Here is a 27,903-nt window from a genome sequence, read left to right as displayed (position 1 = left end):
TATTTTTTATTAAGTTCAGCCCTCCAAACAAACCCAAACTGCTGAGTTAGATTAAGCGTTTAAGCAAACACTGAGCCCGGTGTGCTTTTTTCCCCCGAACAGCGATGTTCTTGAACGCATCGCCGTGGAGCCACAACCTCCGCTCCAGCAGGGGGCGGTGTGCATTTTAAAGTAAGTTTGCGATCCCACAATAAACACAACGAAGAAGAAGCTCCAGTTTGGGGGGCGATGTTGTTGTTAGCCTCAGCGGTGGATGAATGCTGTAGTCCCACACACATTTGGATGTAAAAAAGGTATCCAAACAGTCGGTATTTATAAAGTATAAAAACATTATGCCTCAGCTGCACTCCCGAAGGCGTTTATAATGAGTAAATCATTAAGCTGCATTAGTGGTGTTATGGTTGTGTCGCTGGCTAGCATGTTGTGGCTAGCTTGCTAGCCTACTAGCTAACTATGTAATAGCTCTTACTTAGTAGTTGTTTTTGACTGTAAGTCTACCAGGAGTCATGGTTCACATGTCTGCTGATTTTCATTGTTGCTTTTCGGTCCAGTTTTTATAGAGACAGGATATCGGTTACGATAATACTATCGAGCAGTTAGCTACAGCTATGCTAACAACAAACAAGGACCCAGCCCTTTGCTAGCTGGCCAAGTTGATATAATGCAGATTTTTAAGTGGTATTCAGCTCTAAAGTACGAGTTTTTGTAGTGTTTGACTAACTTTGCATGCTTTCTAACGTCGCATATAATTGTCATCCAAACTGCACACGTTATGCAACTCCTTGTGCTGCACACAACTGTTAGCAAGCTTACCCAACTGAACAAATCACTTTGGTTTGTGCAGACTTGATCTTGCTGCGATTTTCTGTTTCTGCGCCACTGTATGCAAATTAGCTTATACCCTTAAGTTACATGTTGCCATCTCTCAATTATATTTAACGTTAAAGTCAGCTGTCCTTTTTAAATGTTTGTACGAGCTTTGCAGAGGAAAACCTCATGAATTAATCCTATATTCACCATCTTTCTCTGTCCCCTGTCTGTTCATAAGCATTTGCACCATGGGTCTGTTAGTGGCTGATATCAGAGAGATTAGATTTGGTACCTTGCAATGTTCTGCATGCTGCCCCCTAGAGATTCAGTGCCTGAGAGAGAATATGACCCATGGATCATACTGATATTATAAATAGCTGCCCTCTGGTGCTCTGGGAGTGAAGAGAAAATGGTGATGGAGGTTATTGTGAGGCACGTCATAAACAGAATATAAACCTACCGAAGACTATGAGGTCTCCAGACCTTACCCATAGTCATTATTGGACTTATTCTGAATTAAACTTTGCAATTTGACTGATTTCTCACTTGATATGGTAAAGGTAAGCAAGTTATGTAGATGTAAATAAGACACTACCTTAGATTATAAGAATAAAGACACATTTATAGAGCAGGATTTGTAGACCAGGGTGTCTCTGCAGAACTCCTGTACATCATTATAGTCCCGAGTTATTATTTTCTATCAAGCCAAGTGTCGCACTTTCTTCCATGTTCTTGGCCACTCGATATTCCCATCAGAGCCTTGTTGGCTGTTGGCTGTGGGATGATTAGACTGCCAATTTTCTATATTGTGCGAACATTTGTCTTTGGTAGCAGACAGATTTGAGTTAGAAAAAGCACTTAAATTATGTTCTTTAACTGCCAATTTGACTTTTACCTGAGGAGGGCCAAGATATTGTGAGTTCATCTCAGTCTGCAGATATCTTTACTTTTCATGAATTGATTTTAGGGATGCGCAGGTTTTTTGGCGAAACATCAGTATTGACCGATGGCACATTCATGAGCTGTTGACATCTCTGCCATCAGCTTGTAAGGCTATGTAAGAACTGTAAAACTCCTCTCACTGAGTAGGTAGTTGCACTATAAAAGCTTTTCAATCAGTTATTTTAAATAACAATCTTTATTTGAAAGGAAGTTAAATAAAAGGCTGTGTCATAAATTCGTCCAATATGATTTGTGCAAAGTGAATGAGACTGAATGACTTTCAGACAGTTCAGTTATTTATTTGCTTCGCTGCCAAAAGGGGAATTAAATAACAACAAAAACAAAAATCCAGCGACTATCTGCCAACTTGTTATTTTAAGCTTTGGTACCGGCTCAGAATTTCCCAATCACTGCATCCCTAATTGATTTTACTTCATCCTGCACCTGGACGAAAACTTCCTGGATGTTCATGCTGGTTTCTTCTTTTTTTAACTTCAGATTTTACAGTTCAATTCCCAAAACTTCAACTTTTTTGCTTTTGTTTTCTTTTTTCTTACTTTTCTCCATCTCAAAATGTAAAAACCAGTAACATTTCAGTTGAGAACAGGCCCTCATGTGATCAGTGGCATCCTGAGAAGGTGATACAGCTACAGACGTAACTTCACCGGCCTCTGACTCGTGGCCGGCGTTAGTTTCCCACCCTGTTTGTGAACGTTAAACAAGTCTAGACATAGCTCTGATGCTGCTGCCTGCTGGCCTCAGAGCTGCTCCATCAGCAGACTGGAATTAGACCAGGGTCCAGGTTGAACTGTGTGCTGGTATTTGGGTTGTGGTACAGAGGCATGTTGTTGGATAGCTAGGTGTCGTCTTTGAGAGAAAATGAGCCTTGAGTTCTCTCTACTGTGTCGGTTTGACGAGTGTGAGTTGTTGCTGAGAGCTCAGCTACAAAAATTTGGTGCACAGAATTGTTTTTTAATAATAAAACACATATAAATGTTTAATATTCCAGATGGTTTTACAGAACTTTGTCGCCCTGTCCTTTGTAAACTGTGATTGATTGAGTCCTTTAACTGAATTAAATCCTCTTTATTAACAGTAATGGGCTGACTACAACTTGTATTCAAGATGGCGAAAGACAGAACGTGCATCCTCTGTGAAACAGTCCACAACTCCAAGCAGGTAATTCACCCTTGAACATGATTTTCACACTATAGATGTGTAAATACTGTTGTAAATACTGATTTTATCTCATACATTCATGACGTCAGATTCCAGCACTTTGGGCAGTATCTGAGGCGTTTATGTAACTTGTATCGGTATACGAAACCCCTGATATTAAGAGTCTGACAAATAATCAATACAGCAATATGATATTTACATTCTGTTGAGATTTGTCCTGTGTTTAGCTTTTTTTTATTTCCTCATTGTGATAAAACCTGCAGGAATTGACAAGTTATTGGATGCCTAAAAGAAAAGCTTTGTTTTTTATTGTGTGTCTGCAGGAGATGGATGAGCACATGAGAAGTATGCTGCACCACCGAGAGCTGGAGAAGCTCAAAGGCCGGTGAGTTGCTGTTAATCTACGATTCATAAAGGTGTTTGGAAATACTTGAGAATGCTTGAATTTTGGAGAAAGTACATGAAACTGCTTTTACTTTCAGAATAAATTGTTTTATATTGGCCAGCCAGGTTATTCAGGATACTAAGTGTACTGACAGACAGGTGACACATTTTGAAACATGAAACTTTTTCCTGTCTTTCTTTAATTAATCACCGTAGTGTAGAATGAAAAACATAATTTTGATAAGCTTGAAAATGCTTGAAAAGTGCTTGAATTTGATTATGGAAAAGGTGCAGGAGCCCTGTTAATCTCAGCAATCTGGGTCACAACATTTAGCAGAATATTTAGTATCGTACTTTAGACTTTAACTACATCTTCACACTATTTTAAAATGAATTAGTAATGTTAATACAGAAGCTTTGACTTTGTTTCCAGACTTTTCTCCAAATCTATTTGGGTCACGAGGCACGTGTGCACGCTGGGCACGTGTTCCTCACAGTTATCAGGCGACTGGATATATGGGCAGCTGTCTCAACCGTGGCACATATATTTAGACACAATCTGTCCGGAACAACAGGCATGACCGATAGAAGGCAACTGGCTATCTTGTGACTCCCCTGTAGATTACTAAAAGTATGCGGGCCTGTCGCTGAGATGGAAGAATCTGGAGTGGAGCAAATACTGATGAAGGGTTGAAGTTGTTGCTAAGATACAGGCATTTCATATAAACATTGAGATCAGAATCAGGTTTACTGATTCCTGCACACGTGTTTTACGTCTGCAAAACATCGAAAAATGTTCTCCTTGGTGTCAGGTTTTATAGACGTTGTATGATTTTGCACGCTCATGGTGATCTTGATTTGGTGAGCTGTTGCATATAGTTGTGACACAGCTAGCTAGCTAACAAACTAGTCGACAACTCATTTATTATTACTTGCAACGTGTGGTGTCTATAAGGAGGAGTGTCAGTGGCCTAGCTGATGAGGCAGCAAAGTCACTGCTCCATACACCAAGACGGCAACGTTTTAAACGTGATGGTCAGATAAATATGTAAAAAAAATCACATGAACACTTTAGAAAACTGCCTGCCCAAGATGTGTGATGGCTGAAGCTTAACTTTAATTACAGCTTGATAGAGCTCTACGTGAGCTTCATGACTGACTTACAAATTTAAATCTCAGCAGAGGAATTCATCTTTGCTAAGTCAGGTTTCATTTCGCCCCACCACCACTGCAGCTGAGGAAAACTTGTCAAAAAGAAAAAGTAACCTGACCTCATTGATAAGGTGTTTGCCAACTGCACGAGAGGTCAGAAAATGGCAGCATGCCTTGACACAGATTTGAAAAAGAAAATGAGAGGGAGCCAGCGGAGTCACTGCCCCTATCAGAATTACAGGATGACATACTTGGGAGAGGTTTTGAAGCGGAGGCTGTGGGCAGCAGCTGCACAGGGCTCCGGTTACACAGGCTTTGCACGGGATTGGTCGGCAGGATGCTCGGGCCTGTTCTAATAACACATGCTGGTGTGGAGGGGGGCTGGATCCTGGCTCTCACAGAGGAGCGTGAGGTCAAATACAGACATTGCCTTCTGTAGAGTCTCAGAGCGCAGCGGACACCATCATGAAAGCACACTAGGCTGAGGGCGCTGTGCCTCTCTCCCCTCCACAGCGCTGTGCTGCGTGGCTTGTTGGTGGCTGGACATAAACAGCGAGATTAACATGCTGTCTGGGTCCAGCCTGGCTGCTCCGCCTGCCCTCGCTCTGCCACCCATGGCCTGCTGAAGAAAGAAAGAACAAGATCAGGAAGATAAAGATTTTAACTTTATTTTTTAACAAGAGAAATTAATAAGTTAGCTACCTCCTGATCTGTGACATATAGAGAATTTGGTTATATTCTAAGGATTGTTGAGTATTCTCCTCTCCTTAATTTTTATTTTGACTTTGAAGTAACAGAAAGTAGAGCCAGAGTTACGTTGTCGCAGGCTCTGCAGGCAAGAGAACCAAACCAGACAAGATCAGAACGATGCCTGAAGGAACGATTGAACGCCCGCTCTCGCCTTCCCTCCCCAGGGACTGCGGACACGAGTGCAGAGTATGCAAGGTGACGGTGGTGAGCCTGACCGATTACGCCAGCCACATCTCCAGTCCCTCGCACAAGCAGAACGTGGAGGCTGCGGAACAAAAGCATGCTGGGAACGACCGTGACGAGGACTACTTCGATCAGGTTTTGGTGGATCTGATTGAGAAGAGAAAAGAACAGATCAGGTAACAAAGTCTGCATTTTTTTTATGTTATTAACATTTGAGCTGAGGGAATGATAGTCTGTTGTGGTAGTATTTCCAAAAAAACATTAAAATAGTTATCTTTGTAGTTGTTTTTCTGTAAAAACATACTTTCTGTCAAAGCTATTTTCTTTTCAGTGCTTATGATAAACTTTATTAAATTATTTGTGTGAAAATGTGAAATTTTTGGATGTTTTATAAGTAAAACATCCCTAAAATGTGTCAAAATTGCATTCGATCACTGAACCAGGGCCCATAGAAATGTTACTGTTTATAAGACTCAATTTTGACTGCCATCACAATGCTTCTTTGATTAACTGGCTAAGTTTATAATCATTTTATGATTTAACCACAGATGTAAAGGTAAATCAAAGCTCACGAGCGCTCGTTTGTGTGTACATGAGCCATGTATAGTCACATTTTGCTCTGTGGTGCTCACAGGCCTGTTTTAGCTGCTGCTTCATGTTGAACCGCGGCTGGAGTCGAATATCAGGACTGCAGCCTAAAAAAAGGCTTGACTGCACTCACAAAGTTCAGACACCGCCTCGAGTTTACTGCCCTTTAGAAACTGTAAAAAAACACCCACAAACCTTCACTCCAGCCTGTGATGTCCCCGGTTGTTGAATTATTTAGTAGATTTTCCTTTGATATGAAGTTGTGCTTTTGGTATTGTAAAAACACAAACATGTGTCAAGACTGTTGAAGGCTGAAGCTGCTGTTCAGCTGTCAGCTTGTCACATGCCAGATCATTTACCTCTGCAGCTCAGTGCTGTAAAGTCACACTGTGAATCAAACCATGACACCTGACAACAGTGAGCCAGGAGATACAGTTGCCAGGCAGACTTTTTAAGTCTTGTAAAACAGATTCTGTATGTGAAATAATGATTTTAATGCAGTTTCCAGTTGCAGCCAAGGAGTCTTATACCTGCATTAACTAATTTTTGCCACTTGGGGAGCAGCAGAAACAAGCCCTGGACACAATTTTGTCATTTTTTTAATCATTTCATTACATCTGTTAGGTTGATTAGGGTTGCAACAGTACGAAACAACATGACACTACGAAAGGATGTTAATTCGTGTCTGTCTTTTGTTTGTAGAAAAGACAAAGAGGCTGCTGCTGCAAAGCTGGCACAAGAAGAAGAGGAGCGAAAGCGGAAGGAGGACTTTCAGCGGAGGTTAAAGGAAGCTAAGGAGCATTACCAGCGGAACTGCAGCTGGCAGCAGCCGACGCAGGGGTTCAGTGGATCCACTCAACAAAGTTCTTGGTACAGAGGCAACCGATATAATACCAGACCTGGGGAGGAACGACCCTGGCACAATAAACAGGGGAAGAGTGCCACCTGGCATGCCCAGGAGCCTCCCAACTTTCAGAAATGGGCGTCTGGAGAGCTTTCAGGTGGGAGTTTGCACAGCCAGGATGGTTGGGGCAACAAGCAGTGGGATCAGGGTCAACGAAGTCGACTGCCTTGGCTCAGCAACGGAGGCAGCAGTAACGGAGTCTACGGCCGAAACAATATTTCACAGTGCCAACAAAGAAGCCGGCCTCTGAGCTTTCTGGGGCCTCCTCTGATGTATCCACCTGCACCCACTTTCTTTGCCCAGGCTCTTAACCAGTTTCAAAATCCAGGCAATGATCAGGAAGTTCAGCAAAATGATGGGCTTCAGAATGGGGAGGGGCAGACAGCAGAGCCCGATCACAACTGTAGTAAGAGCTCGAAGACTTTTGGTAGCAATCCGAAGCTGGACAAAGCCTGTCGCTGGTCACCATATCCAGTCACAAAGGGTTTCGAATCTGCACCCCATAAGGATACTCACCCAAACTCACCAGAGAACTACCCCAGTGTCCCCAAACCTCAGTGGCAGGACAAAGCACCAGAAACCAGTGCCTTTAAGAGGCAGTCCCGACCTGAGCAGAGGCCCGGGCAGTTTAACTCAAGTGGGCAAAGTGTGGAAGACAAAGGGAGGCATAAAACAACCCCTCAAATCAAACCCAGAGATCGGAGTAGCAGCGGCAGTAGAAGCAGCAGCACTCAGAGAGATGAATACCAGAACTCCGCATCTGGTTCTTCCAATCAGAATGCAAGTAAGCCGGTGCTGCAGAAAGATCGGACAATTTTTGGTCTCAACATTGGACCTAAACCCAGCAAGGCCTCCAATCAAGCACACGCACAATCAAAATCAACCGCAAAGCTGTGTGGAGTCAGTCCTCTGGCTGTTGGGCCTCTTCAATCAAGGCAAGAACGGCAGCTCCCAGAAACGTTCAGGAAAGGCAGACAGCCTGTGTTAGAAAAGAGGAGCTCTTTGGATAGCTCTAGAAGCAACAGGATGGAAACATCACTGCACATTGTGGAGGAGCAGCAGAGAGATCATGTACAGAGTCAGATTGGAGTCAACAAAGAAAACAGCTGTAGGCAGAATGCTACTAAACCAAATCTACCAGACTTAGTTAGGCCAGAAAAGCCTTCGGTGCAGTCTTCAGACAGCAGCCAGTTCCTCCAGTCATTGCAGGTTAGCACCTCTACCATGGAGAGCTCTGAGCCTGCAGCCTCAAGCAGAGAAGATGAGGAGCACATGAAGAAAGAGAAGGAAACATGCTCAGTGGCCGGAGATGAAACCATGCAGGCCGTTGAAGCAGGACAGAGCTCAGAGAGTGACACCTCCAGAAGTGGTGAAGCACAGCCGGCCTCGGGGTCAAACACATCAAATCTGTCCAAGCTCGACCTGCCTCCTGTTTTAAAACGAGACCTGACCAAACACATCAGCTCCAAGAGTAAAACATTAAGCCTTGAGCCCAACCTGAACATCGCCAGACGGGTGAGAAACCTGAGCGAGTCAAAGAGAAGCGACACAGAAAAAGACTCGGGGCTCAAACCGACTGTACGGCAGCTCATCAGCGCCTCCGGATCTCGACGCAATGTGAACTGGGAGCAGGTGTATCAGGAGGTCAGGAAGAAGCAGGACAAAGGAAAAGGCATGCCAAGGTAACCTTTTGATCTAATATTTTAAATCGCTATTGTGTGAAGTTCCCTTCAAACTCATTGGGCAATTAAATGGAAACATGGCTCATTGTGTTTTTGATTTCACTTACTTCACACTCGTGTTATGTCTTACCCCTCGTCTGTCCTCCAGGTTTGGGATAGAGATGGTGCCGTTAGATCAGGAGGACCAGAGCCAGGAGGAGGATGACGTTCCCCTCCTAGAGGGCTTCCAGTGGGACTCATTGTTGGACGGCTCCGCCTCAGGAGCCTCCAGAAAACGCTCCTTATCGGAGAGCAGTGTCGCCCCCGCGTCCTCTCATTCCCTGTTTACCTCCCTGATGTCAAATGAGTCAGTACAGGAGAAGAAGGAATCCTCTGTTTCTTCCACTCCCATATACGCTCAAGGGAACAAAGACAATCAGCATCAGCAAGAGGTAGAGCAGATGCTCGGCCAGTTTGAGGCCAAAGCACAGAAGCAGCCAGATAAACTGACGTCAGCGTCAGTGAAGGCCCTCCAGAGGTCTGATTCAGTGCTTGGGGACAGCAGTTCAGGGACGGAGCTGTACGACGGCCAGGGGACGGGAAAGAGGCGAAGAGCAGCTGGGGTGAGTAACGGAAACAGTGTTAAGGAAAACTCCACTGATTTACACATTTAAGTGTGTTTAGGGTCTAGTGTTCTACTAAGTAGTGGACACAAAACAAACACAAACTACTGTAAGTAGAAGGTGACTCTTTTCTTTCTCCTTTGCAGGATGTTCATAGTGCAGAGACTTCCTGCTTGGAGCACAATAACAAAAGAAGGAAGGTTAAATCCAAAAAAGGTCAGTGTCTGTGTGTTCTGTTGCAGTACTTATTATTTTCTGACATTTTATAGAGAAAACAACAAACCAAGAAAATAATTGACAGATTAATCAAAAATGAAAGTAATCTTGAAATAATCCTTTTGTATCTTTTGGTCTCTGCAGAACGTTTACAGATCGACCAGCTGCTGTCTGTGTCCCTGCGGGAGGAAGAGTTGAGTTGCTCCCTGCAGACCGTGGACACCAGCCTGATCCAGGCCCGGGCTGCACTGCAGGCTGCTTACATGGAGGTGCAGCGGCTCATGGTGGTCAAAGAGCAGGTAAAAACAGCTTGTGTGTGAGTTTCTGAGTGTAAGACCGAGTGTAAGATGTCCAGTTTACTGAGCTTAGCAAGTATTTATTGTCTTGTCAGCCACTTATTTTCACTTATTTTTCCTGCTATTAGCACAATTTTAAGCCATGTTCCTAAGTCAGTAATCACTCTAACGTTACCCTCTTACAAGTAGAAATATTTAACTTTCTAATGGCTTCTGTATGATTTTGTCTTACTCAGATTACTGGAGAGATGAGCACCCTGAGAAACAAGCGCATTGAGTTACTAAAAGGGATGCAAGGTAAGGACATGTCTTAGTATAAAATACATGAATTTATAATTCATAAAATGCGTTACATCTATTCACATGCCTCTCCAACATGACTGACACTGAAATAAACCGTTGAACCAAGCTTTTATTGTGATTTTTTACAGGTAGCAGGGTTGAAGAACCTCCGGTCAAACTGAAAGAGGAGAAGACAGATTCAGTGCAAGCTGAGCCACAGGTTCCTTCCTCCGTTACTCTTTCCTCTGTTACGGACTCTGCAGCTGCTGCTGTCCCCAGTCCCGGTCCTCCTGCCGAGCGTGCCTCCCCTCCCTCCTCCAGCCTCCCCTTCATGCCTGTAGTTGTCAAGCAGGAGCCTCAGTCTCCTGTTCACGTCAGCTCAGAGCTGGACCCTGTGGACGATACAACCCACCTCGCTCACAGCACCACTCCAGAGCTGCCTGTCGCTACTGCTGCAGCCTCTCCACCAGGTAACTTCATCTTTATTCAGTGCAGTATAGGAGGTATCAGTGTTTACAGTGCCACTGTTGTCTGCAAATAAAAATAGCAATGTGCATGTAACAGATTTTTTACATTATATATGTGCAACAACTCAAGGGAAAACAAGAAAAATGCTCAAAAATGTCTCCATTTCTGTGTTCATGTCAGTGTTCTGATCAATGCTCATCTGAATCTCTGCAGATCCTGCCCTTAACTTCCAGCCATCTCCTGAAAAAAGGCCTGAGCTGTACCAAACTAAAACAGAACATAACTGGGAGAACTTTAGCGTGCCTGCAGACAGCAAAGAGAGCCTGTCAGGCCTGGCTGAGACAGCAGAAAAGAGCATACAGGCAACAAGAAACTGTCTCACCCCGGACTTCAAACCTCCCTTAAAGCTTCTGTCAGCCAGCAGGAGGAGCTCTGAGGTGGGGAGCGTTGTTGACTGTGCAGCCACACAGTCCTTTGAGCCCCCCTCAGTCCTGAATCTGCCCGCCTCTCCGTCTGAACTGAGGAGCGGAAAGCGTGTGAGGAAGCTGAAGAAGAGGAAGGTGCTGAAGAAGGCTCAAGGGACGGAGCAGCCTGAGAGCAGCGACACAGAGTTAGATGGCGAGGCCTTGAGGCCGAGGTGGCTTCGACCTCGCAGGAGACCCAGTGGAAGCTCTCAGGTCAGCACCTCCACGCAGCCTTCAGAGGATAGAGACGCTGACGTGAACATGGAGGGGGGTGAGGAACCCCCAAGGCAGCTATTTCCAACCATCAGACATGAGAAATCAGACCCTAAGTCCCCCAAACACATGGTGGAGCTTCCCCAGGTGCCCCCCGCTGAATTAACATTGAACTTAGATTCAGAAGAAAACATGGAGGTCAGCACAGCCTGTCCGCAGCCCCACATGGATGTCCTGGTCCCAGACTCCTCCAGGCCTGAACCACAGAGCCTGGCTTGCAACGAGGTCACCTCCACCAGTGACATGGATATATGTAAATCCTCTGAGAGGTGAGACTTTACCCACATTTTCATACTGCTTTCATTTCTCTTGATATAATCTCAGTTATAATGTCAGTTCTGAGTCATCATCTCCACCTTTGCTCTCCACAGCGACGTTCCATTTCTCATCACATATCCCAAGAGTGCGAAGAACTCATCAGGTATGTTCCCCTGCAGAGAGCTGCTCATGTTACAACCCTGATTTGAAAACAGTTGGGAGACTGTGCTTCGTTTAGTTTATCAGTTAGAACAGTGGCAAAAAAATAGTTCTTGCAGTAATGAAAAAAGAAAGCTGGAGAGAAAACTACAAACTCGAAACAGCTCACTAATTACATCGTAAAGTGCTTGCTAATATCGGCTTGTCTGTTTCAGTAAGTTACAGAAATGTTCAGACAACCCCCTCCTCAATCTGACTCTAGTTTTTGGTGACTGCACTGCATCAATACAGAGAAACAGGACCCTTCTGGTAGTCTTGATGTTTGAATACAAAGCCGATCCTGACAGCAGCCTGAATTAGACATGTTGTACTCTTTGACCTGGTTAAAATAGACTCTGGAAGCCCCAAATTACTTTTTATGGGCAGGATATTCATAGAGCTGTTGGTTAACTTGCAGCATGATGAGTTCAGTGATGAATGGACTCAACTTTCTGAGAATATGTATATTTAACCTGATCGCTAGTGACCCCTCATTTAACTATATCCTGACCATCTAAAGAAAATATACAAAGCATACAGCTAAAAAATGATCAGTAGGAGATTTTGTTAAATTTTAGGTACTCTGATGACCAAAATAAAATAATGAGATACTGTAAATTTTAGTTTCTACCATACAAAATGCTCTTTCTTTGTATGCCCATGTTTGTATTTTTGTGTATTTCATTTCACAGATGCATCATCCGACCACGGTGACGACGATCTGCCCACTGAGGGTGTGTTCGAGGGCCACCAGGAGGCAGTGAACGCCATGCAGATCCACAACGGGCTGCTGTACACATGCTCAGGAGACCGGACTGTCAAAGCCTTCGACCTGGTGGTGGGTGTCGATGAAGACCTTCTGCTTCTGGTTTTCATTTTTCTGTGAATGGAACAACCGAACAAACTTTTTTTTGTCGTTTCTTGTTGCAGACTCATAAATGTGTCGGTGTGTTTGAGGGTCACAGCTCCAAAGTGAGCTGCCTGTTGGTATCCGCGGCTCCCTGCCTGCATCATCGCCTTTACTCTGGGTCCAGTGACCAGACCATCCGCTGCTACAGTCTCAAGGTGAAAAACACACATCTTTTATTGATCTTTGCAGTACTCATTCATCAGTCATTTGATCCGCTCAAACACATGATTTCAATCGTTACCCATGTTTGTTTCTATTGTTTGGTTGATTTGGGCTCGTCTATTGACCATTGACCATTCTTGTATGTTCACAGACACGAGAGCTGGAGCAGCAGTTCTCTCTATCAGACCGAGTCCTCTGCCTCCACAGTCGCTGGAAGTTTTTGTACGCTGGTCTTGCAAACGGCACAGTGGTGACCTTTAACCTCAAGGTGAGACATGCAGTGTGTTTTATTAAGTAGTGACATCGACATACACTAACAGACATGCTGTAGATTTTATTCTGTTTTTCAAGATGAAATTCTGTTGGAAGTTCAGAACACAAAAACTGATCAATTAGAAATTAGGTCACTTTCATTTAAATGCATTATGTCATAAAACGTATTAACTCTGTTGGCTAGTTGTGTGGAGAAAAGGTGGAAACAAGTGGCTTTTATTTATTTATTTCAATTATTTGTGTAGACAAACAAGCAGATGGACGTGTTCGAGTGCCACGGGCCGCGAGCTGTCAGCTGTCTGGCCTCGTCTCAGGAGGGAGCCCGGAGAATCCTGCTGGTCGGCTCCTACGACAGCACCATCAGTGTGAGAGACGCCAAGAACGGACTGCTGCTGCGCACGCTGGAGGGACACGCAAAGACTGTGCTCTGCATGAAGGTCTGTCGAGTCTGACGTTTGAGCTTCAACACTGACACTTGCCTCATGTTGCTGGAGCAAATTTCACATTTTACAACCAGATCTTTGTTCTGAGAAGTTAATTTCTCTTTGTTTCTCTCTCTCAGGTGGTTAATGACCTGGTGTTCAGTGGATCCAGTGATCAGTGTGTCTACGCACACAACATCCATGTGAGTCAACCTGTTCATCTCTTTATAGAAAATAAGGATTTGGTGTTACAGTTATATATGTTATATATGTTTATTATAATTCTAGTTGTTTTCTTGAAAATAAAATAAAATGTAAAATGTGCCTCTTACAGACAGGAGAGCTGGTGCGGGTCTATAAGGGTCACAGTCATGCTGTTACTGTCGTGTCCGTCCTGGGGAAGGTGATGGTGACCGCTTGTCTGGACAAACTGGTCCGCGTCTACGATCTGCAGGTCTGCGTCCTTAAAACCGCTGTCTTTATATAATATTATAAATGTTTGCTCATACATTTTGGAATGTGGAAAATGGTTTGTGTATTTTCACGTATTCATAAAAGAAAATCTGAAATGATTTCCACCTGTTTTTCTCCCCACAGTCTCATGACCAGCTGCAGATTTACGGTGGACACAAGGACATGGTGATGTGTATGGCCATCCACAAGAGCATGGTGAGACCTGCTTGTTTCAGTAGTATACGCTCTAAAATTGTGAAACTAAACAAGGAAATATATCGAGACAATCAGCAGCAGACATCTTTGATCCAAACTGTAGCATCTCAATGAATAAAGTTACCTGACTGGCTCAAAGGCTTAAAGATTATATCTTAAATCATTATTTTTTGTGTTTCAGATCTACACGGGCTGTTACGATGGCAGCGTGCAGGCCGTCAAACTGAACCTGATGCAGAACTTCCGCTGCCGGGTAAGAAGAGACTTATTGAGATGATACGAGTTGCTTACGCTACCTATCATGAGGCTGGACTTCATTTTGATGTATTTAGAATTGAATACTCGTGTTCGCGTTGATGTTTAAGATTGTTAAACATCTTTTCCTGCTACACAACTCTAGTAATGTCGCCAGGAAAAATGTTTACATGAAGTAATGTCACCTGTTTGTCCAGTGATGCACAGCTATTCTTACAAATACAATGAGTCCCTGATGATGAGTCATTAAAGTTGTCTCGTGTTGACAGTGGCACGGCTGTTCGCTGGTGTTCGGGATGATGGAGCATCTGCAGCAGCACCTGATCAACGACCACACCAGTGCCAATGTCCAGACGCTCAAGTGCCGCTGGAAAGCCTGTGAGGAGTTTTTCTGTGCACGCAACAGCTCCAAACAGGTATAAAAATATGATTTCTGTGCACTTTCTTCTCTTTTTCACTGTGTTTAAGTTATTCATACCTTGCTTGACATTATTACTTTATCAATTCTACTTTTATTGATCATTTATGTGTTAATTTTCTCTTGTTTTTATGTCTTTATAAAGCACTTTGGAACCTGTTTTTGAAAAGTACTATATAAAGAAAGGTATTATTAGGTTGTAGACCTTGATTTTAAGGATATGTCTTTGTTGCAGGGGATGCTGATGCACATGAATAAACACGCTGAGGAGGAGACTGAACTGGAGCCTTAAGGGCTTCTTGAGCCCTCTTCCCTTTCCCCCCATCTTTCCCCCCTACTGTTAACCTCCCATATTGGGGGGGATGTTCTTGGGACCCACTTCCTGTCGAGTGGCGTCCGACGACTCCATCCTTTATGTTCGGTGTTGGAATCCAACCATAATACAATCATAAAAGGAGGGTTGGATGTGCCGTTGTTGTTGGTTTTTTTTACGTTCTACAAACACACGCCTTCCTCTCTTCTTTCTCTCTGTCTGACCACTGCAGTTACTATTTTCACTGACCAAACTAAGACAAAAAAACATGTGACTTTGTGTTAATTGAAGAAACTCGAGCGTTGCCAGAATCAGAGGGACTTGTCACGCTTTTCTGTTGAAGCTGCAGTGGAAACCAACAGTCATCTTCCAGATTGGTTGACTTTAATATGGCATGGGCTGAGAGATGTTTTTATCGTTGTTGTGCAGTTGTGATGTGTCATGTTGAGCAACTTCTAGTTTTATTTTCTTTCATTGAGAATTATTCACTCAAAGTGACTTTATAAGAATAAAGGAGTGATTCAAAGTTTTTTAGAAATTGGTGGCGTCGTCGTCTGCCGAGCCGTGTTTCAGTTGTTTTGAAGGAGTTTAATTGAAGTGACAGTTTATTCATTTTTGGTTTGGTTTTTATTTTATTTATTTTCAGAAAGCAAACTTAACACTAAAACACTTTGTTTTGTTAGCGGATTACTTTTATTTATTTTTCTGTTGCTCAGTGATATTAAGGTGTTGAGGGACTTTGGTGCAGTGTCGTGTGACTTGGCCTCAGGTTGCCATTTTGAGAATTTACATTTGCAGTGATGACTGAACCAAGATGTGGTGGCGTTGACTGTGTGTGTGTGTGTGTGTGTGTGTGTGTGTGTTCCTACATGTGTTTATGTGTGGGTTTATTCTTCCTTAACCCTGTTTTCCATGAGTGAGTGTGACGTACTGTTTTTATGACACAATTTCCTCCTCGGAGATGTTGTTCTTTTTGGAATTAATTTTATGTTTGGAGCATCGAGCTGCTGTATTTTCCACAGTGAAGATAGTTTTCTAATGAAGTGTGGATGGAGGTGAAGGATGTTTCGAGGAGGTGTTCGATGGAAGAGCTTGAAGGGAAGAATTAGGAATTCATCTCCCATGCCATACCTCACCCTCTCAAAACAAACAAGTCGGTTTCACAAAGCCACTTTTTTTTAAACGGCAACCGTTTTTAACCAGTTTTGACAGCCCAGCCGATGCTCTCTTTTACACACTTTGGTGTGGTGACAGCTCTCTTGGTTGTGTCCTCCTTTGAGGATTTTGTACTCAGCAGAGTTACCGTGACGTTCTCACAGCCGCCGTCTTCCAAACTCGCCTCATCCGCTCGTTATTTATGACCGAGGAAAGCGTGCAGTCGACCTCTTACCTGGCATTCCTGAGTTTCTTCAAGTTTTTCAGTTGTAATCAAAGTTGTGAAGAGATATTTTTTAAGAAAGTGCAAAACATTGTTAATTATAAAAATAATAAAAATGTTGCAACGATATTAAAAACTATTTTCTGTGTGTCTTTGTTTAAATGAATCTCATGTGTCATGTGAACATTTCAGGTCAAAAACACCACAATATCACATCAAATCTACTGGTAACGCAGTCAAACCAATAACTACAAATTTATTTATTAGGTTAAAATGGTTAAAAATGCAGTACACTCATTTGACCAAAGCCTTAATAGGAAAAAAAAAATCACAAAAAAGCTGCAGTCCAACCCATTAGCCATATTCTTTCAAATCCATATCTGAACCTCGAACGTCGATGTTTCTTCGTAAAAACTTGTCAGCTCCACAGTTTTGTTCTTAAATCTCATCCATCCACATGAAGAGCTGAAACACAGGCAGACTTGGGACATGTTGTCGAGGGGTGGGGGTGGGGGGGTTTGAGATGAACAAAAGAAGCCTGAGATTGCCGACTGGTCACGTGACTGATTCTTGAGGCCCACAAAAATCCAAGCAGGATCGTTTAATTCACAAAAATAAGTGATTAAAAACAAGATGCGGGGCAGAGAGATCTGTTCAGGAGGCCTGGAAACCCTGCAGAAAGTGTTGGTTGTTTTATCAGAAATATAACAGGTTGTAGGAGTGTTTCACAAGTTTATTCACTGTCCACCAGAGAGCCCAGTTCACTGGCATGAACACAGGAAAAATGACCTTGCTGCTCAGTTTGATAACAGAAGAAGAACATAAGGTGGTTGTTAGATGGAGGTTTGTGAGGTATTGTGACAGAAAAAAAAGAGGTTGTGTGTGTTTGATGCCTGAGAAAAGTACCGTCCAAGTGTTTTCAAGACTGATATTTCGATGGTAATGGGAGGACAAGAGCAGAGAAAGGAAATGCCTGAGACCGAGATAGAGGCAAGTAAAACTGAAGAGATGAAAATGGAAGAAGCGTGTTGAACATGTTGGAGGATGTTGGGACTGAGGGAGGTGAAGTGGATGAGAGCTAACGACGATCGGGCACACTGAATGTTGAGGTAACGGCTGGCAGGTCTGGTCCTCGTGTGGAGTGGAGCTCACCTGGGAGAAGATGGCCTGTCTAGGCGTACATGGTCAACTGGAGCCACTGGAGATGAAGAGGAGGGAAAGATTCAATAAGTGTTCTTACCTTGGCTGGATTTCACTCAAATTACAGTTGAGAAAGGAAAATAAGCTCATATAAATTCGACTTTTGTTTACTAAACCGCACAATTATAATATTATACACTGCCAGTTAGAGTAAGACTAAAACGGATTCCTTGGGAGTGATGTACAGTGTTGTTTTATAGGCGATACAACTCAAATGTTTTCTGCGATAACAAAGTCATAAATCTGCAAGAAAAAACATAGAAATTCTCTGAGATTGTTTCAGATTTTCCAAATAAAGTTGTGAATTCACGGAAGGAAAAAAACTCACAAAACAGGTTCCTTGAATAACAAAGCATAGACTTTTTTGTCATAAATTTCTGACTTTAATCTTAGAGATTACTTACGTTAAATTCTCATAAAGAAGGTTTTTTTTTTCTTTTAAATTTACGAGTTTAATTAAAGTTTTCTCTCTGAATAATACTCCCTCTCTGGTTCTTCTTCTTCTTCTCCTATTTAAACTACAGCAGCCCTAATACACCGCCATACATTTGTGTTACGTTTAGTACCAGCAGTTTTATACAACTGCTATTCTTCCTCGGTGTGTAATGATTTATATACTTCAGTAAAAGTACTATATAAGAGCAGTGGTTTCCAACATTTCTTGCCAAGAACTTATTCTTGTTAGGTACATTTCTCTTCTCTGACTGAAGTAAAGCTGTACAGCATTTTAACATATAGAAAGATGAAACACAGTTTTGTTTTGCTGAAGGTTTAACTAGTAAATTCTGGTTTCCTACTGTCGACATAAACTTCAAAAAGCCCGTCTGTGTCTGATAACCAGTGGTGGAATGTATCTAAATGTACCTTAGTAGAGTACAAATTCAAGGAACTTGTACTTCAACTTTATACTTCTACTGCACGTCATCTCAGAGGCAAATATTGTACTTTTTACTCCACTAAATCTTATTCAAGTTTTGTGGAGCGACTTCACAGTGAGCATGTTGTCGTAGCTCTTACCTCCAGGACACTGAGTCTGATTGTACCGTCTCCATCCTGATCAAAGGCCTGGAACGCCCCTGAAGAGAAAAAGACATCACGCTGCATCTCTGATTCAACACAGGGGTGATACACACTTCATACAAGAGCCTGCAGAGTATACCAAACTCATATTAACCTACCCGGATGGTGCTTTATACAAAACATTAACAGGGGGTTAAAAAAAAGAAAAATATTAAGTTTGTAAAAGACACACAAAGTAAAATACTGATGCAAGGCTGGAAGGACACTGCAGCGTATCGTTAACTTATGTTAGTAACAGCGCAGGTGAGGCACTGACTTACTGAACATGGCTTCGAGCCGGACCAGACAGCTGATGAAGCTGTCGAAGTCGATGTTCATGTTCTCGTTTGCGTAGCGCATGGTGATGATGTCGTACAGCTGGTTGTTGAGACGGAAGCCTGAGCGGGACACAAGACACATGACTGTACAGTGACAAGAACATTTAGAGGATGAGTTCAAGCTGTAGGTTCATCTGCAGCACACACTGAATTAAATCCTACTGCCTTTAATCAAACTTGTGAAGTCTGGACCTTTTTTTTAAGTGTTTGATATACGAATATTGTAATATTGAGCACAGACACCTTAATTCCACTTACATTGTATTATAACAACATAAATCTAACAAATATCTCAAAACCTGTGCAGAAACAAACTAAATAACTGCAAAAATCTATATGCAGGTGCAAAAAAAAAATCAAATCTGTCGAGTTACCTGCATCATTGACAGCATTCCTCATCTCGTAACTGTTGATGCTACCAGACTGGTCGGCGTTATAGTGCTTAAAGATTCCCTGAAAGAGAGAAAGTGTGAATTTGAATGCCTATCACCCTGCTGGGAGTGAGCTAATCTTTACAGATTAAAGCCCAGGACGAGCTGTAGACAAGTAATTTGTAATCACTGCAGAGGTCCGCTGTGATTTCAATCACATGCAATCTGCCATGTTGTCATACTTTTCTAAAATCATTTAGTAATCAAGCCACAGAGCATCTGTTATTGATCTAAATGAGCTGCAAATATGTGTTTATGCTTGCAGCACATGCAGAAAGTGGGCAAAACAACTCTAAACTATATTATTAAGGTAGCTGCTGATGAAGAAGAGATGCTACACAGAGCCTTGACATCGTATCCAGGTGATGCCAGTAAATTTGAGTGAAAAGTACACATATATAGGAGGTGATACTTGTCCTGTACAATAAAGGCCTCAGTTCAACTGTGAATAATGTTGTGAAGTGTAAAAGTGTAACTGCTCTTAAATAAAATGAGAGAGAAGGAAAACTGAATTCCCACCTGCCACTGTTTGATCTTATTCCACAGATGTCTGAACTCCTGAAGATTGAGTCTACCTGTCCCGTCCATCTAAACACAAGCAGTTAAGACCAAAATCGTCTAACGCATCAGTCAGTGTCCACTCAGAAAACAGCCTGCTTCGTATTCCAGTGTTGGTCTGTGAAAACAACATCAGCTTTCCCACAAAGTGAGTCGTGTTTTATGTTAGTAAGAGACTCTATCAGGTGGAGCGGATAAAGACAAATGTTTGATCCATTAGGTGATTCATCACTGTGTTCGTGTGGTGAAATCAGGCCTAGGCCCTGTGAGCGTCCATCACAGACCCCGCCATTGGGTCTCGGCAGGTTGTGCCTCCTACAGACAACACAGCCAGCCCGAAGCACTCGATACAAAGGATACGTCCATCAGAGCAATCATGCTCCTGCAGCTCTCCAGGCTGAAGCCCTCTGTGTTCAGGTCCTTATCTGGAGGGAGACACAGATTGAATTTATTGCAACTGTAGGGAGGTGATTCTTCCAAAACTCTCTTTCAGAATAAGTCTAAGAGTCGGCCAGCAGGACACATTTTGTCTTTGATGTTGTTGGATGAGTGTGGGATCATGGGAGTTGTTCACCACTGCCGATGATAATCTATCTGACATGACTCAGGCAGAAATGTCCACAGAAGTTATAGCAACAGGCGACCAAATGCATCGTTCCCTCAAATAAAAATACAGATTTCTCTGGGTTTGAACATTTAGGATACATCTCCAATCAAAACAATCTAGATGGATAAACAGCACTACAGATGAGAGGGAAAATGCGTATTTTTGACTCACGTTTGGTAATCACTCTGTTGAGAACGTTTTTCAGCTCGTTGGCTGTGATTTCCATGTCCTGCGAGAGAGACCAGAGCGGAGGAGGAAACAGTAGAAGAAGAGACGGGACAACAATTAAAATCTCACTCACTGATACACATATTCACACAGAAGTACACGAGCGCTACACTGTCAATTTTGATCATTTTTAAAAACACACTATGCGTTTTTTTGTACTCACCTCGCCAGCTATCTCCTGAAAAATAGTCCTGAACTGCTGGTCCTCCTCGCTCTCTTCCCCCGCTGAGGCCGGCGCCGGCTGAGGCATCATGGAGCCACGAAGTAGAAAGAGAGAAAGAGACGAGAGGGAGAAGATGTGAAAGGAAAAATTTGTGAAAAACTTCATTTTTGACCTGGCATTCAGCACATAAATCCTCCTATGTGTTAGAAATATCTTTTTAGGATTAATGAAGGAACTAAAATGGAAGGATTCGCTTTAATTTCTGTGGTTTTTATGCAAGAAAAGCTTTAATTGCAAATGGGGATTTGTATGCTTGTTGTTTAAATACAAAAATCGTCAAATAATCGTCCTTGCAAAAAAGAAAAAGCAAAAAAACACACTTACCACTGGATGATCGGCCTCGATCCTGTTCTCTATCTCCCTGGATGAAGACGAACAAACAGCAGTCACGATGGTGACAACAACATCTCATCTGGAGCACAAGCCTGTGCACTCATCTGTTTACTACAGCCAATCATGTTATTCTCAGCAGGTATTCAACACACAGTTAAATGAGTCTGATTTCCTGAGACTTAAACAGGCATTTATTTCATACTCACGTTGGACTAAAAAGGGCAAAATGATTCCACAATTAAAGCTGCAATTAAAATATGTTAGTTTAGTACCACCTGTTGCTTCTTCCATCAAGAGTACTGTCTCTTGATTTTTCAGATTTTGGGCCATCTTGGTTGTAGAAGGTGTCGTCCTCTTGATTTTACATTTTAAATTAGCGTTTAAGTAAGTTTGTCAATTAATGAATGACTATGTGCTAACCCACACCCTTCTGGTGTTCAAGGAGATTTGGACTATAGGTATTGATATTATATAATTTGCAAAGAAAATGGTGAGCTGTTTGCTGTTCACATCCGTCCCACAGCCCTGATTCACAGCCAGGTCCCGGTCCATCAGAGTGCAGGCGGGCTCTGCATGCTGTCTGGTCCTCCAGGGCAGCAGGCGGAGGGACGGTGGGTGGATGTTTGTTGAGGTTTGAGCATGCAGTATTGAATATTTTGAAAGTTTACCGGTGCATGCCCAAATCTGAAGTCGCTTGTCCTAAAAAAGATTCCATAACAGCTTCGAACTGGGGCCGATTTCTTCCAGTTCTACAAATCAAATTGCCGTTAAAATTGTTTGTTCTTGGTGGTTTGTGTCCCACCCACCAAAGCCCCCACCCTCAGTAACAAACACACAAAACCCCCACAATCACCGTTAAACTCTGTATTTTCTAGGCTAATTCAATCCTTCTGCTGCTGCTGCTACTTTAAATATGAAAAGTAGGGCTGGGTATTGTTGGAGATGTATCTACAGTGGCTTATTTGAACTTTTTGTTATATACATTCCACTATCTTTTAAAATAACATTTGTGACTTGGTTTATTCGTGTTTAAAACACAGATCTTCTTTTGTTCTTGTGCAGAAAAAAGGCCAAATTATTTGAGAAAATAGCTGATGGATTAATCAATCATGCAAATAATCAATGGTTGCAGCCCTGAGAAGTGTTGCATCTCTTTGTGAGGTGAAAATCACGACATGTTTTTTCACACATAGTAATGTTCAATTTATGTCCTGAAGAAAAACACTTTATAGTAAGGTCCTTACAATAACAGGCCCATTATTTAAATATTTTTCTATTTTGACATTTCTGCTTAACAAATATCTTAGTAAGGGTTTAACAATGATTAGATCAGTTAATCAAACTCAATAAATGTGTTTGTAATGCTGTTAGAAACAATTAAAAGAAACTTACAAGGCTTTAATATGCAGCATGTGAGTGAATTGCTTATTAATATCTTATAATCTAACAAAAGGACCTATAAGGGGCTTATTACCTTTAAAATATCGCTTATTACAAGGACCTCGACATAATTTATCAAAACAGCCTCTTGATCTTGATGTGAATCCCAATTTTCTATTTTAATACGACCTAAAAGTGCCGAGACTTGACATAGTTCTGACATACGTTGTATTTTAATACCCAGCCCTACTAATAAACATAGAAACAACATCAATAGACTGTAATAAGAATCCGCTAACAAACATATCTAACTCTAGCTACATTATTGCTGCTGGGGGAAGGTAACGTGCCCATGCCCTCCTCTTACCCAGCTCGCCCCCTGCAGGCCACCCTGATCACCCTCACCCACTCACTCTGAGGTGTTCCTCTTTTCAGAGAAGACTCGCAGGATGAACTCTCCCTCCTGGTGCGGCTCGTACGTGGAGGGCACGATGACGTACTCCCCGGGGGTCAGGCGGAAACGCTGGGTCACCTCGCGCAGGTTGATGTAGGACTTGCAGCGAGCTTTGGAGGAGCTGAACAGGAAGAAGTCTTTCTGCATGTGCTGCTTGTTCCCGTGCATCTGGAGAGGAAACAGCAGTATTCACACTCTCATAGGTTAGTCAACTTCAGGACTGTTGCACAACAACTGGTAAAGATAATAAAAATGGATATAATAAAAACAAACTGTGTAATTAACTTGCGAACTGCTGCTTCACTGTGAGAGTTTCATTTACATCGTCCTTACCTCCTTTGGCACCTGGAGAGAGACAGAGGCAACATCAGTGTTTGTGCCATTAAAGGATGCAAAAGAAGCTTTTTTTCTCATGTTTTCAAAGTTATTAATGTTATAAAAAAGAGGGGTAAACGTTCAAGATCTTTGATTACATATGTACGCCGCATTTGGACCATTGTAGGGTAAAAAGAAAAGAAAATGACCAGTTTTTGAGGAGTTAAGAAACCGAGAGCATCATTATCATTATAAGTTAGGAATCAGACTCAAAAATCATCTTTTCTTACAAATAGCACCTTTAAAGTCACAAATTTTCAGAAAAAAAACAACTTGGATATCGCTATAAAATCGGGTGATCAAGAGCTGGACACCTCATAAATGGCGAATCCGATGGTGAACAGGTTGGCTCCCATCTTGCGCTCTTTCCGCCTGTTCTTCTGCATCAGAGCCACCACGAAGGTGCAGCCAACTTCGTTGTCCTCGGGATCGTCGTCCTCCTCCAGCAGACGCAGGCGGTACTGAGGGTTGGTCCAGAAAGTGTCTGCAGATTTCACATGTGTAGTATTAGCCATTTTACTTTGACAGTTCTACTTTTTGAAATAAGTGAATAAAGCAACAACTGAGACCTCCCCCCAGTGATCGTGCTCTTCAGTTGGTGAAAAAGGTGTGACTGAGGTACCTGGATAGTTCCTGCAGCCTCCAGCGGAGCAGCCTCTCACCCAGCGACCTTCGTTCACAGAAACCGTCCACTTGTGAATCTTATCGTCCTCCAGGGCGTCAGGGGTGAGGTTACAGATCTCGATCTTAGTGTAGTTCTTCTTGAAGTCCTCAAATGACATCCTAGATGGACACAGAAGAGATCGGGACATCTCTAAATGTAGCATCACAGTTTGACAGTTTAGCAAAACTCAGAGCCTTCGTCCATTTTTCACAGCTGTAGTTAAACCGTTAAATATGCGACTTACCAGAACTCTCCATCCTCGGCACTCTGGTGCTGCAGCTTCTCTTTTTCAGACTTGGAGAGCGTGGCCCACTCCTTAGAGCTGTTGGAGAGAAGGCAGACACACATGTACAATCATCAAACTCTCACTCAGGGCAAAAAACAGAAAAATAGGGCGAGGAAAGACATTTAAAATCTCCTCACTTGTCACTCCAGGGACCGTTCCATTCCACTTGACCCCACGGGTTCCTGAGACGCACCAGACGGACTTTAGCGTCCTTGTGCTGAGACGGTTTGCACTGCAAGAAAACACAGAGATGAAAACAGTCTCGTCCTGCTGAAGCCAATTGCAGCGCAGCTCTGCAGGAATAATCCGAGTACGTTACACACAATATTGCTTTGTTGTGGATCACGAGCTTTACCTCCTCCACTGCTGTCACAGAGTAGGCGTGACCCTTCACAAGTCCTGTCACAGTACGAGTCTCAAAACGAGCAGGAACCAGTGACTGCAGACACACAGAACACATGTTGGACCAGTGTGATTACAGATACGACAGACTTGTTTCAACCAGAAGAGGTCAGTGAGACAAAGCTTTTCAGTTTGGTCTCTACTCCTAACAATGTCGGACTCACATCGATGGAGCAGCCCATGAGGGAGCCTCTCTCCAGAGCTTTCTTCATGATCTTGTAGAGCTCTTTGGGAGCCTCCTTCATCTCGTAGAACTCAGTGACTCCACCGGTGAAATCCTCCATGGCCTCGGTGGTGTTTCCACCCTTCAGGGCCTCGTAGGAGCCGTGCAGCCTGGACGGAGAGGAGCACAAATGTCACATTTAGGAGACAAAATTTTGTCAAAATCAGTTTTATTTCAAGTCTGTGTTACTTCACTCTGACTCTTGTGCTGCTATCATCTTAGACTATACGTCTAAATCACAAATCTGCAGTCCAGTAAAACAACAAAGGTGCACTGTGTAGTTCCTGACTGTAGCTGGACCCTGTTTAAAGAGTAAACCGCACCAGAAAACGCTCAGCAAAAAAGCTCTTCTACCCTCCAACACAGGATGAAACTGTGGTTCTCACTTGGCATAGGCCTTCTCCAGCAGGGCGCTCCAGAACTCGTTCCTCTCGGCAGACTTAGTGAAGACCAGCTGGTTGTTGAAGGTCGGGATGCGGTCGTCAATGACGACATCGACCCAGTCGCCATAACGCCAGAACTGAAGGGCAGGAGGGAGTAGAAACAATACTGAGGATCGAAGGACCGTCTTCAGGATTATCTCTTATTATATTATCTCATGTTATATGTCCACTAAAGAATGCGTCTATCCTCATCCGGCATGTAGCTGCTTTGAGGAGGATAAAATGCTAAAAGAAGGACTGAATATTAGCCTGTAGACTGAGTGTGCACGGAGAACTGGGGTGTTTCTGACCTGGAAGTGGAAGATGCCGCCATATCCCTCTGAGAAGCTTTGCTCCTGGGGAACAACGCGGTACAGAAGCTTCTCATTCAAGGTGAGACAGGCGATGGCAGCCAGCAACCAGCAGTCACCTGGAGACAGAGAATCAGCTCGTTTTACTTGACGGAAACACAACTTTAATGTCTTGTGACTCTTGGGCTAACGAATGATTTTAAAATGTGTTCGAATAGAGTTTGAGGTGAACGTGCTCAGCAGATCATGACTGGAAAAGTCAAAACTTTTTTACCACAATCTGATTAACACTCTGTCTTTGCCAAATTCCTCCAGTGTGGATTTCCTTCATTCGAACACTGTGATTTCACTCTCATCACTACATATTTTGTTTTTGCTGGAGGAAAAGATCGCTGCCGAGTGCTGACGTTTGTGTTTCGTGATTGTCCAGGTGTTCGTGTGTGTGTGTGTGTGTGTGTGTGTGACAGCTGCGTGGCTGGAAACAATGTAAGTTTTTCAACAGGTTAACAGTGCCTGCCAGGACCTTTGTCCCTTTGGTCCCCTTTATTTGCAGTCTGAACTGAACAACAATGAGAAGTGCTGCTGGTTGGATTCCCTTCCAAAAGAATAAGCACAATATGGGGAGGCCGCTGCAGGCAGGGAGGCCGTGTGCGGGGGATCGATGGGATATTTTGCTCCCTGTCACCCTCCAAAGCTGCCTGAATACAGACTGTGTTTGCCTGTTGAATACAGTATGTTTAACCTCACACAGTCCTGTCACACTCTTTTTATTGTAACCACTTTTTTCCCCAAAATTCCTCGTGTAATTTTGCTTCTGTCAGTAAGTTTTAACAATACCCAGAAACAATCAAAGCACCAGAAAACAATGACAGAGCAGCATTCAGGTGTTTTTAAATTGGATTTCCTACTTTTAGTCGTTCTACAGATGTTCTCTTCTTGTTATTTTAACATATTCACAATAAGTTGAAGTTGATTATGAAGTCAATCATCATTGAAGCTTTCCTTTTCATCTGCTTCATTGTAGTTTGGTGCAAAAAAATCAAAGTAATAAAACTTTTGCTGCACAAAATGTCAATGTCAGCCAACACTATGATGCCAAGATGTAATCGCTGTGCCCAAAGTGTTAAAAAGAGGCATAATTTACCAAGATCTCCCTGGCAGATGTCTGTCCTACTGGCTCCTCCAACAATGAACTGAGGGTTCTCACAGATTTCCTGTAGACAACGATAAACAAAAAGAGTTAACTTCAGCGAAAGAAGGAGAAATAATCCATCTAAGAGCTGCTAGGAATCTGATTTAGCTAGTTTGAGGCTTTTGTATCGTCTGCTGTACAGATCGTTAAACTCTCTGGGACAAACTTGACAAACACTGACAATTTAAGCATCTTTAAAAGGATAAGTAATAAAAACATCCTTTATATTAGAGCCATTAAGCCAGGAATCATGATGGCAGATTAAAGTTGTGCTGCCACACAGAAACTTAGTTCCAGTCCATCCGTGTAGGACAGGTGGCGAGTGTTTTTAATCCCATCAGCATCTCCAGGTCAGATCCCACAGCAGCAGCAGTTTCCCATGGAGGTTTGATGTCGCTGCATATCAAAAAATAATGTCCCACCTCCCACATGTGTGATCCATCCCCTCTTTATTAAACTTTGCGTGTAGCTCCGTGTGCCAACCCGGTGTAACCCCCCCTCCTACCTTGGGCCTCTTCCAGACGATGTTCTTGACCTTGTTGGACTTGTGTCCGAGCTCCTTGAAGCCCAAAGACTCCACAGTGGCTGGGAAAGACTCATCCTCAAACAGGCCCTTGCTCCCAAGGCACTCTTGTCTCAGGACGCTGAAGTCCTGGCTGTTGAAGCGGAGGGGCTTGTTCAGAGACCCTTCCCCGTCTCTCCTCTCTCGTTCCCGGATCAACCGGTCGCAGAAAAAGCCAGACGGCGTATAGGGCATCCTGTCTCAGCTGGCTTTTTTCTTTTTTT

At 43.0% G+C, this 27,903-nt stretch overlaps 2 protein-coding genes across 2 annotated transcripts; one reads left to right on the top strand and one right to left on the bottom strand.

Moving 5' to 3' along the window:
- The first annotated feature begins 206 nt into the window (after positions 1-206).
- znf106a (zinc finger protein 106a) lies at positions 207-16,570 on the top strand. Its single transcript, XM_084380464.1, has 22 exons — positions 207-293; positions 2,849-2,931; positions 3,255-3,316; positions 5,382-5,576; positions 6,691-8,574; positions 8,723-9,176; positions 9,323-9,392; positions 9,537-9,691; positions 9,925-9,985; positions 10,120-10,440; positions 10,652-11,444; positions 11,547-11,596; positions 12,324-12,469; positions 12,562-12,696; positions 12,855-12,971; positions 13,222-13,413; positions 13,539-13,601; positions 13,733-13,852; positions 13,996-14,067; positions 14,249-14,320; positions 14,592-14,738; positions 14,976-16,570. Exons 2-22 carry the CDS (start codon positions 2,878-2,880, stop codon positions 15,030-15,032), a joined length of 5,220 nt encoding a protein of 1,739 aa, XP_084236590.1. The 5' UTR covers positions 207-293; positions 2,849-2,877; the 3' UTR covers positions 15,033-16,570.
- A 106-nt stretch (positions 16,571-16,676) lies between these two features.
- capn3a (calpain 3a, (p94)) lies at positions 16,677-27,874 on the bottom strand (the record flags this gene model as incomplete). The annotated part of the gene is made up of 21 exons (XM_084380465.1): positions 16,677-17,629; positions 18,649-18,707; positions 18,972-19,088; positions 19,403-19,481; positions 19,979-20,047; positions 20,378-20,442; positions 20,796-20,853; positions 21,016-21,093; positions 21,400-21,436; positions 23,202-23,410; positions 23,576-23,587; positions 23,932-24,101; positions 24,240-24,400; positions 24,526-24,603; positions 24,705-24,799; positions 24,923-25,006; positions 25,134-25,302; positions 25,579-25,712; positions 25,926-26,044; positions 27,070-27,139; positions 27,623-27,874. 21 exons carry the CDS (start codon positions 27,872-27,874, stop codon positions 17,603-17,605), a joined length of 2,142 nt encoding a protein of 713 aa, XP_084236591.1. The 3' UTR covers positions 16,677-17,602.
- Between the last annotated feature and the right edge of the window lie 29 nt (positions 27,875-27,903).

This window comes from Pagrus pagrus (assembly GCF_965226575.1).
Source record: "Pagrus pagrus genome assembly, chromosome: 18".
Classification (NCBI taxonomy): Eukaryota; Metazoa; Chordata; class Actinopteri; order Spariformes; family Sparidae; genus Pagrus; species Pagrus pagrus.
This window is presented reverse-complemented; position numbering and strand designations above follow the sequence as displayed.

What these genes read in the sequence shown, in the direction of transcription:
- znf106a (XM_084380464.1), top strand. Translation starts at nt 2,878, where the DNA reads ATGGCGAAAGACAGAACGTGCATCCTCTGTGAAACAGTCCACAACTCC. An exon ending in AGAGGCGAAGAGCAGCTGGG is followed by an intron (nt 9,177 to 9,322) that starts GTGAGTAACGGA and finishes TCTCCTTTGCAG; the next exon opens with GATGTTCATAGTGCAGAGAC. An exon ending in TCCGCTGCTACAGTCTCAAG is followed by an intron (nt 12,697 to 12,854) that starts GTGAAAAACACA and finishes GTATGTTCACAG; the next exon opens with ACACGAGAGCTGGAGCAGCA.